The 10,142-nt window shown below is 36.7% G+C and overlaps 1 protein-coding gene across 1 annotated transcript in view; it reads right to left on the reverse strand.

Annotated features, from left to right (window-relative positions):
• Nucleotides 1–10,142, reverse strand: part of phex (phosphate regulating endopeptidase homolog, X-linked) — a 16,079-nt gene that overhangs the window by 2,887 nt on the left and 3,050 nt on the right. The window contains exons 3-18 of the mRNA XM_008396451.2: nt 9,572–9,640; nt 9,307–9,423; nt 9,125–9,208; nt 8,021–8,163; nt 7,708–7,801; nt 6,302–6,430; nt 6,087–6,188; nt 4,999–5,076; nt 4,349–4,452; nt 4,189–4,247; nt 2,702–2,756; nt 1,965–2,032; nt 1,749–1,879; nt 1,604–1,669; nt 1,353–1,457; nt 313–389 (exon numbers count right to left, since the gene is read on the reverse strand). Of these exons, the coding sequence (XP_008394673.1) occupies nt 313–389; nt 1,353–1,457; nt 1,604–1,669; nt 1,749–1,879; nt 1,965–2,032; nt 2,702–2,756; nt 4,189–4,247; nt 4,349–4,452; nt 4,999–5,076; nt 6,087–6,188; nt 6,302–6,430; nt 7,708–7,801; nt 8,021–8,163; nt 9,125–9,208; nt 9,307–9,423; nt 9,572–9,640 (1,481 nt within the window). The remainder of the gene's footprint in view (nt 1–312; nt 390–1,352; nt 1,458–1,603; nt 1,670–1,748; nt 1,880–1,964; nt 2,033–2,701; nt 2,757–4,188; nt 4,248–4,348; nt 4,453–4,998; nt 5,077–6,086; nt 6,189–6,301; nt 6,431–7,707; nt 7,802–8,020; nt 8,164–9,124; nt 9,209–9,306; nt 9,424–9,571; nt 9,641–10,142) is intronic.

Raw genomic sequence — 10,142 nt, forward strand, 5'->3', positions numbered from 1 at the left:
TAGTGAATTTATAGCATTCAGTGAAATTATAGCATTCATAGTGAATTTATAATCATAGCAACTTTATAGCATCCATAGTGAATTTATAGCATTCATAGTGACTTTATAGCATTCATAGCGAATTTATAATCATAGCAACTTTATAGTAACCTTGCAGAATCCATAGCAAATTTATAGCATTTGTAGCAAATTTATAGCATTCAAAGTAATGTTATAGCATTCATGGTGGCTTTATAGCATTCATAGTAATGTCATAGCATTCATGGTGACTTTATAGTGAGTTCTTTCTGTCTGCATGTTTTCTACTCTCACCTGTATTTGGGAGGACTGTGAGCTCCACTCTGGATCTGCTCTCTGGCTGCTTCTGGTCTGTATGAGTTGCATCTAACCTGCAGGATGAAAGAAAACTGAATAAGACTTTTAACTCTAGGATTCTAATACATTACTACAAGTATTTACAAATCTGCCTTCACATTTACATCAGGCTCTCTGCAGGTTTCACAAACTCAAATTTAAGACTTTTTATGACCATTATGAATGAATTTTAAGACCACATATGTCATATACAGAATGCACGTAGCATATTATGGGCTAGCAGCAGAAGTGAACCAGCAGCAAAGATGAATGTCCTCCAGTCAATTGGGTAGATTTGTGCAAAAAAGCGACAAGCTAGCTGGCTGGTTAGCAGTAGCCTCAACCATCAAGTCAAAGAATGTAATGAAAACTGACAATAGATAGAGACTTATTACATCTTTATTTAGGTAACTGTATGACTGTGTCTGCATAGCAGAGCAAAAACAGCTCTTGAAAAACACTCCAATTTGCAAAACGCTTCTTTAGGAAAAAGAATTGTGATTTATATCATAAAACTGCACATAGTAACTGCATTTTCAAATTTCTTGGTATTTATTGATGCTTTGATTGAACAAAATACCATTAATCCTGACCAAAAGGGCAGTTTTGTTTTCTTCAAGCATCATTAGTTGGAATTTATTGCAACAATAAATTAAAATTCTTGCAAGAAATGTATTACGGTAAATAGAAAACACCCACCCTAAAATGTCGTCAATGCAATTTTCCGTTTTATTATTGCGATGTCATATTATGTTCTCATTTCTGGACTCAAAACGTGACCAAATCCTGAAGCAGAACCACTAGCTCAGGATCAATCTTTAACTAAAACCCATCAATCAGCTTCATACAACATTAATTATTTAGAAATAATGTTACTCCTTCACTTTATAAGGTTGCATTTCTATAAAAAAGCAGGATTGATACAAACGGACTAAAAATGATCCAATAAATTAAGTGTATGCGTGTGTGTGTGTGTGTGTGCGTGTGTGTGTGCGTACATGTGCGTAGCTCAAGAAAAACAGCTGATTGTTGTTCAGCTCCAGTCCTGGCAGCAGAGGCTCCTCCGCGCCGCCTCTGCTGCTGTCCACCCACCGCCTGTAGGCCTACGCACACAGAAAAAGAAACATCCACTCACCCACTGCCGAATTACGTTCGGCTCACTTCAGGCAGTCCTGATTAATCACAGCAGTGATTATTTTTGCACACAATAAGCTCAAAATGTCTCGACTTCAAGAAATACAAGTATTACCCTGAATGCCTCTCTGATTCCTCCGTTGTCTGCTATGTTTTCTGCTAAGGTCCTCTTACCACGCACCTAAAAACCAGAATGGAGTCACACTTATTTGCATATTGACTTTGAATGTTTTTATAAGGAAGCTCAGCTGTTTTCTTACATTTAGACCTGCTTCTTCCCAGTAGTAATCATTATACTGATCAATCATACACTGGGTCTTCTCGGTAAAGGCCGCCACAGATGTCTCACTCCACCACTGGTCCAGATTTCCATTTTTGTCATATTTGCGACCTTTTTAACATAAAAACACACACACTAAAACAAATGTGTTAGAAACTGGTTCAGTTCAAAGTGTTTTTGGCCCATTAGCTTTTACCATTGTTATCGAAGCCGTGAGTTAGCTCGTGTCCCACTATCACCCCGATGGCACCGTAACTTAATGACCTGGAAAACACACGGATAAAATGAGGTTACAAAGTGGAAAAAATAAAAAAATCACATTTAGTGAAAAGCAGAAGTTGTAAAACATAAAAATGTGGACACGATTTGTTTTTAGCCACCAGGCTAACATTTACACTAAGTAAAACAAGCCAGCATGTGGAAACATTTTAATAACTGTCAACTAGTTCATATTATGTATAAAATGGAGGCCAATCTGTTAAAATAGACTAAAAATACAGAGATTTCAGAAGCACTGCTAGCATAGCATGTTTTTAGCTAGCCGTGCTGCTAGCCCTCCACAAATATTAGCATCTATGATAAAAATATATAAACAATCTTTTATTCTTTAATGTCCAACTAAATATATAAGTATTATATAAAGCCAGAATTTTATATTAACCCTACTAAAACAGAAACTAGCTAAACGAACCTCCACGGCTAAAAAAAATAAGTGTTTCACTACTTGAACAGGCAGATGGTAGGGACGTTTTTCTTTTGTCCTGTCGTTTCTGGCTCTTTGCAGCTGAAAGTATGAGACTCTGCATTCTGGACAGGTTAAGTTTTCTCGGAGAAGCTCCTGTCATGAAAATCCTGCAATTACTTCTGCCAAATAAAGCAAGAGGAGGCGACTCTGCTCTGCTAGCAGAGCATGTCGGATTTATTTAGCCTCACCTTGGATACTCCTTTCCCCAGAAGAAAGGCTTCTGAAGCTCTCCAGCAGGGAATCCTGCAAAAAAATACGTAGAAGTGAATTTCACTCAACTCTTTTAGGGTTCGTTTACACTGCAGCCTGAAGTGACCCAATTCCGATTTTCTTTTTTGACGTAATGCGACCTGTATCCGATCTTTTCATGGCAGCGTGAACAGCACAGGTCGGATTCTTTTTCAAATGTGATCAATATCCGATACGTATCCGATTCAAATGCGACCATAACGTCCAGGTCGCCTTCATTTGAACTAAACGTCACTTAATCTCAACAAATCTCACTATTCTGCGTCCTGATACACGCAGGAAGGAAGAAAAACAACAACCATAACGGACTAAGTGAGGGTTAAGTTGTTAATATGCTGCTACGGTTGGACAACAACTTCAAATATGTAAGCTAAGCTGCACCGTTAGCCTCCATGTTTACTTCCTCAAACACTGAGCTCTTCTTCTTTTTATGGCGGTTGGCWGAACACTGAGAACGCTGATGCTATTGCGCCCTCTAGTGCGCATGCGGGACACTTTCAGGTCGTTTGCCCGTTTACACTGCAGAACACATACAAGTTTCATTTACTGGCAGTGTGAACGGCCCGGCAAAAAAATCAGAAATGCTAAAAAATCGGAATTGAGTCACTTCAGGCTGCAGTGTGAACGCACCCTTGTTTTGACCATGTAGCCTCTATAAACGTTTAAAGTCAGAACATTTTCTCTTATGACAGAAATATCACAAAATATTACCAAGGATGTTTCTTTAGTTTCTACTGAAAATATATTATCACACAAGACAAAAGTCGAACTGACACGATAACTAATTTTTCTTAACGATAAATTTATTGCGATAAACGATAATATTTTCAAATAATATGATGGTAATAACAATATAATCTCGAAGATAAACTTAAAATTCTAATGAACATTTAACACTGGAACTGAAAGACATTTTAACAAAATAAATAAAATTAATTATGAAATCTCTGTAAACAAAATGATCCTTAAAACAGGAGTATTTGAGACCAAAGCATCAAACTGAAGACTTTAGTCATCCAGTTTCTGGTAGAAGGACTCAGAGGTAACTTTTCTGCAAGATATTGGAGATTGTTTTAAGTAAACAATTCCTTAATATTGATGGAAAAGCTCTACTAACAGATTATTTCAAGACATTTTCCCCATAAGTTAAATAATCTCCCAGTACTTTTTAATCAATATTAAGAAACTACTGACTTAAAACAATCTCCAACATCTTGCTGAGAAGTTAAGCTTTGTTTTAATTTACACTAGAAGCTAAAAATACTTTGCAGTAATGTCCTCACTGCAAAAACACAAAGTCTTACAATCAGTCGACTGTTTATTTAACTTTGTCTGAAACCTTATTTACAGTTTGTCAGGCAAAAGAGCAGGTAGAGAGAAACATCTCCCTCAATGAGCATGTTCCTCCTGCCACATCACGTCTTACTGATCTGATTTGTGGACGAGCTGTAGAAGGCGTTCACGGTGGTTGGGTTTGTAAACCATCTGAAAAGATGAAATATTTATATATTTACACACAACAAAGTGTGACAGCTGGGATGCAAAACAACAACAAAAACCCGTTTGCGTTGGTAGCAGAGACTCACTCTGTGCGTGGGACGCTCCTGCGAAGCCAGGAGACGTCTGATTGGGCGATGAACTTCAGCGTCTGCATCACGTTGCCATAGTAATCCTTTTCATCGAACTCTAGCTGGAACGCACAAATGCAAAAACAGACTGTGGACATTTCACGAAGCAAACAAGATGGAAAATAACTGCTTCCTTTACTATTGAAAGCTTATTTATGATGGTTTTAATTTATGATTACTTTTCAGAAAAAAAGTAAAATGAATGTCAGGCGCCTCCTGAAACCGAGTCCATAACCCGACCTAAGTTTCTGATGGGATTTGTCGTCATTTGTATTCTCGGGTTTTTTGAGTTCTGATGTCTAATTTGCAGTTTTGGGACCAAAAACAAGAACTTTGACCCATCCTCTCCCTGAGTTTCTGTAAGGGAGCGTGGTTATGTTGAGTGAATTAAGGTAAACAATGTAATACTTTATACATTGAGCGAAGGGAAGCATGCACAAATTCAAAATAAAAGTTGCCCGAGAACAGAGCCTTGAGGAACTCCATTTGATTTCTGTTTGCTCTCACCCAAAAGTACAATTTACCAAATATTATTTAACCATTATCTTCCTCTTGTCTTTGCATTAAATGCACCTTAAGTGTCATGAATGAATGTGAGCGATACGAACCTGCTCCAAGTCTTCTGTGAGGTAGGTGTCGTTCAAAATGAACTCTGGATACCCAACCTTAGGCAGGACCGCGTGAGCCTGGGGAAAATAAAACACAAACCGTTAAATATGTTTGGATATGAAAAACTCTGATTAACTAACTGGGAGAAAAATGTTTTTGATTTAAATGTGATTAAAATAAAAACGACTTAAATAAAAATAAACCTCATTTCCATTAATTTACCAATAGAACTGAAAAATTACGACAGCGTAGATTTACAAGAAAAGGAGTTAATTTCTGTTGACAATTTCAGGAATGTTGTTGTTTTTTTTATTTCATTTGTGAGTTTAAAAATTAAATTGCAGGAAAAAAACCTGACATTTTAAAATTGATATCAGGAATTTTCTAGAAAACAACTTAAATTTCTGCGTTTCAAAGTTTGAACATTTTAATCTCAAAACTACCATTTTTTTTCTAGCAAATTTTAAAATTCATTTTTCCAAGTTTTTTCTGAGATTAACCTCATAATTTCTGAGTTTCTTTCTATAAAATTTTCAACTTTTCAGAAACACGTCTTTGGTTTTTTCTATAAAATTTCTGAGATTAATCTAAAATTTTCATTTATTTTCTAGTGAATTTTCTACTTTTCAAACTCATAAATTTCCAAAATGTTTCTATATTTAAGATTAATCTCAAAATTAAAATTTTTTTTTCTGGAAAATTTCTGATTTATTAATAGATTCATAAATTTCAAAGTTTCTTCTATAAAAACAGATTAATCTCATAATTTCTGAGTTTTTTTAAAATAAAACTGTCAACTCAAATGTCCTTGTTTTATTTAGAAAAGAGATTAACCTCAAAACGTCTCAATTTTAATTCTCTTTTTATCAATAATTGCTTTCACACAGTGGCAGAGAACTTCCAAAGTTTTAACATTAAAGTTTGTGGTTTTAGAGTATAAATAACACAAAAGATCTATAAATGAAATGCTTCTGATTTTCAGGAAAAATTAATTTAAATTCCAGCCTAACGAAACCCAAAACGTTTGACCAAAGTCCCACATTTTAAAATAATTCTGTCCAAACCGTTGGAGTTTAATGTTTCGTACCTTTTCTATGGCTTTATTTTTCGTTTGTTGGTCCATCCAGTCGTTTTCCTTCTCCAGCATGTCGATGAAAGCCCACCGAATCCCCTCAATTAGCTCTTCCATCTGAGATTAACGTGCAGAAAAAGAAAAACAAAAGCACGACGTGTCGGTAAAAGGCAGGGAAGCTCATCACTGCATCCTGAAATATGTCTGTAGAACGTAGAGGGATGGAGAACCATGAGCTTCTTGTCCTCCTGGAAGTGTTTGTCGACGAAAAGCCGGCCGGTGGCGTAAACCAGGGAGTTCTCCACGTAGTTAACGCACTTATCCCAGCGGGGAGTCAGAGACGTAGTTCCTGTGGTGACCTGAAGGGGGAGCAAGAGTCAGAGTTTGATTAGAGTTAGAAAGTAGAGTCAGAATGTAGCGGCTCAGATTTAGGATCTTAAAGACAAAACTGGATCTTACGTTTAAAGAAAAGGAAAAACATACAAAGTTTTCAAGCGTCTGCAGATTTACACGTGAAAGTTTTCAGGTTAGCTCTGATTAAATCATTAATATACGATTTGAGTTACAATGGATCGATTTAGATTGAAGCATTCATGTGTTGAAAGGGTCTAGTCAAAGTTCATGTGAAACGTAAGAGGAAAGGCTCATGTCTCGACTCTGTTCAATCTGACTGGGTTTGAGGATTTTTTGGGGAAAAATTGGAACAAATTTCACTTTTCAGATTGTTTCACTGGCTGACAAAACAAAAAACCTTCAACTGAAAAAGTGCAGTCAAATATTTTCTTGTTTTTTTTTTACAAAGTATTAATTCTGTAAAAATATTTTCTGAGTTTTATTTGTCGAATATCTTAAAAACTATATATTCACTTCCTTCTACTTTGAAGTTATAAACTGTTTTCTCTTTGTTTCAAACAAAAACTTTAATCCACTTCATTTGGGTTGTATGTGATAGACAAAAAAGTTTAAAAAAATATTTAGTTGGTGTGAATATTTTGTAAATTGATGAGGTAGAGCTGCAGATTTACTCACTAAGTAAAGTTGCAGTTGATGCTTTTTCTATTTCTTTCTTTATTGCTGTAAAAAAAAACACGCTGCAGCTTTTCAGGGTTAAGCTTGTTTTAAAAGTTTGTAAATATCTGAAGCAAATCAACCTAAACCTTTGAAATGTGACAATAAAACTATACTTTTAACGTTTTAGTTTAAATAAAAATGTTGTGTTGGAACGTTATGAACATGTATCCAGGCAAACAGAGCCACCTGTTGGTGGATCCTGGTACTGCATCGTGTCAGACATGATGGAATATCAGGCAAATTAGAGCTTTAATAAACAAGAAATCCAGATCTAGTGTTTTGTTTTCTGTAAAAATGAAGCATTTGGTAACATTTGAAAACAGATGTGGTTCTGATATAACTGAAAGGCTGTTTCTCACAGGTCTGTTCATCAGAAAAAACATCTAAAACATGAAAAATAGCAGCTTTCAAGGCCTGGAACTGACAGCACCTGCACTGATCCACATTATAGTTGGGTATTTTTATCACTACAAGACATTTATCTGCAAAAATAAAAATGCTTTATAATGTTTGTTTTCCAACTAACCTACTGAAGTAAATTCAGAGATGTGCTGAGAGTACAAACCCGAGCGAAGTCCAGGTATCTGTAGAGGAAACGGCGACTCAGAGTGGTGATCTTAGAAAACACCGTCCTCCACTGGATGTAGTTGGCTACCGTCCTGAAGAGACAGAAAGATCAATATTGAATATTTACAAGAGAATGGTCTTGTGGTCACCGGTGAAAGAAAATACAATATGTTAGAGTGAATGCACAACTTTTACGGAAATTATTGCCTTTGGACTTAGAGAGGAAGAATTTACGCTGGATCTGTAAGCTAACTGTTGAGGAAACCTGGTAAAGACAATGACATGTCTTCATGTTTCTCAGGTGTTGCTACCTGGAGTCTGTGCTGTTGATGAGCTTCATGAGGTCCTTAAAGTACTTGGGGGTTCTGACGATGACGGGCTCAGAGGAGGAAATGGACAGGCCTGGATTATCTTTAGACTCCACCACAGCTTTCACAAAACCAAGCCAATCAAACTGGAAACACAACAAACATGTTGAAATTTAATATTTACTCTACATATTTTTATAGCACTGGAAAATGTTAATGATTGTGTCATGTTTGTACTCCTACAAAAACCATATTAAAAAATTTATTTCCCACCCCATCTTTTATCATTTTCAAACATTTTTGAAAAAACTCCGGAGAGCCACTAGTGCATCGCTAAAGAGCCACGGGTTGCCGACCCCTGAGCTAACCTTACACTGCGGCGGTTGATTAGCTTCTGCTGCTATTAGCTAACCTAACACTGCGGCGGTTGATTAGCTTCTGCTGCTATTAGCTAACCTAACACTGCGGCGGTTGATTAGCTTCTGCTGCTATTAGCTAACCTTACACTTTGGCAGTTGATTAGCTTCTGCTGCTATTAGCTAACCTAACAATGCGGCAGTTGATTAGCTTCTGCTGCTATTAGCTAACCTAACAATGCGGCAGTTGATTAGCTTCTGCTGCTATTAGCTAACCTAACACTTCGGCAGTTGATTAGCTTCTGCTGCTATTAACCTAACACTGCGGCGGTTGATTAGCTAATTTAAACCCCTGTCTTACTGATATTTCAGAGTTGATGTTCAGGTCGCCCTTTTTATTTTTTAACAGAGGTAGAGTAATTCATGTAAAACCACAGAAGTAAATAGATAAACATTTATCCAAACTTATGTTTTTAAAAAATAAGGGGAAAAAAAGAGAGGCTTTAATTATTTAAATTAAACTATACATGTATTAGGGAGTAGAAATTCTGAAAATTAATGCATACTTTTTTGGGAATTGCACAAACTGACTTGTGAAATGTGGCTGGAGAAAAAAATACTATGGGGAAAAATGTTGACACATAACCTTTATGGGAATTTGTGAAAGAACCTTGTTTGTGTTGCTTTGCAGCAAAATGACCGGATCCCAGACAGTTCATGGTTCTGCAGGTGGATTTCCCAGTGACTGTACCTGTGGCATGGAGCGCTGCAGCCGAGACAGCGTGTATTTGTTGTACATGTTCTCACTGGTGCGATTTTCATAGGGAATCAGGATCTGCACGTACAATAAGGAGCATTTTTATACACAAATATGTGGATGAAACCTTTTTTATGATCTCAGATTTATTCAATTGATTTGTATTTTGTTTTCACATGAGCAAGTTTGGTCTCGAAGTCGAGAGCCTTTTCCATCTGGGTCTGCGCCGCTTGCTTTGGGGCGCCCAGCATGACGGCTGCGTCCACCATCAGACTCAGCAACGCAGCACGATTCTGGAGAGAAAAAGACAAAATATATGAGGAAAAACTTGTACTTTTGTGGCAAACGAGGCATCTTTTCTGTACGTCACAGGAAGGGTTGAAACAATGTAATGTAATCTGTTCTAGATGATGGTGAGCTAAATTTGATTCAGAAACTCACCCCGAGAGCAGAGGAAGTGTTTGTGGTGTAATCCTCTCTAGAAGAAAGAGACAAGGACGCCTGATCCAGCTGCAGGAACAGAAAAACAACAAGTCTGCTGCTGCGTCTTTCAGTTTCTCTGTTCGTCTATTTCCTCAGCTAAAGCATCAAAAGCTGATCAGACCTGTCTGCATCTAATTCACAAAACAAATGGCATCAAACCTGGACATACTGGTTGTCTTTAAAAGAAAGCAAAAATTAACCAAAACATCCCCATAATTATATTTCTTGAATTGAGCAAACAGCTCAACAGATAAATTCATTCAAATTCAAAAGTACTTTATGGATCTCAAAGGGAAATTAAATGTAGCTCAAAATAATTCAGATTCTTCTAAGAGTTAATGTAGATAGTGGTGACTGTTGGCAGGAAATATCTCCTGTAGCAGTCTGTGTTACAGTGAATGAAGAAGCCTCTGACTGAAGACACTGGCAGTGGTCAATCAATCAATCAATCAAATTTTATTTGTATAGCACATTTCAGCAGCAAGGCATTTCAAAGTGCTTTACATAATTAAAATAAAAACAGAAATAA

This window comes from Poecilia reticulata, linkage group LG20 (assembly GCF_000633615.1).
Source record: "Poecilia reticulata strain Guanapo linkage group LG20, Guppy_female_1.0+MT, whole genome shotgun sequence".
NCBI classification, from domain to species: domain Eukaryota; kingdom Metazoa; phylum Chordata; class Actinopteri; order Cyprinodontiformes; family Poeciliidae; genus Poecilia; species Poecilia reticulata.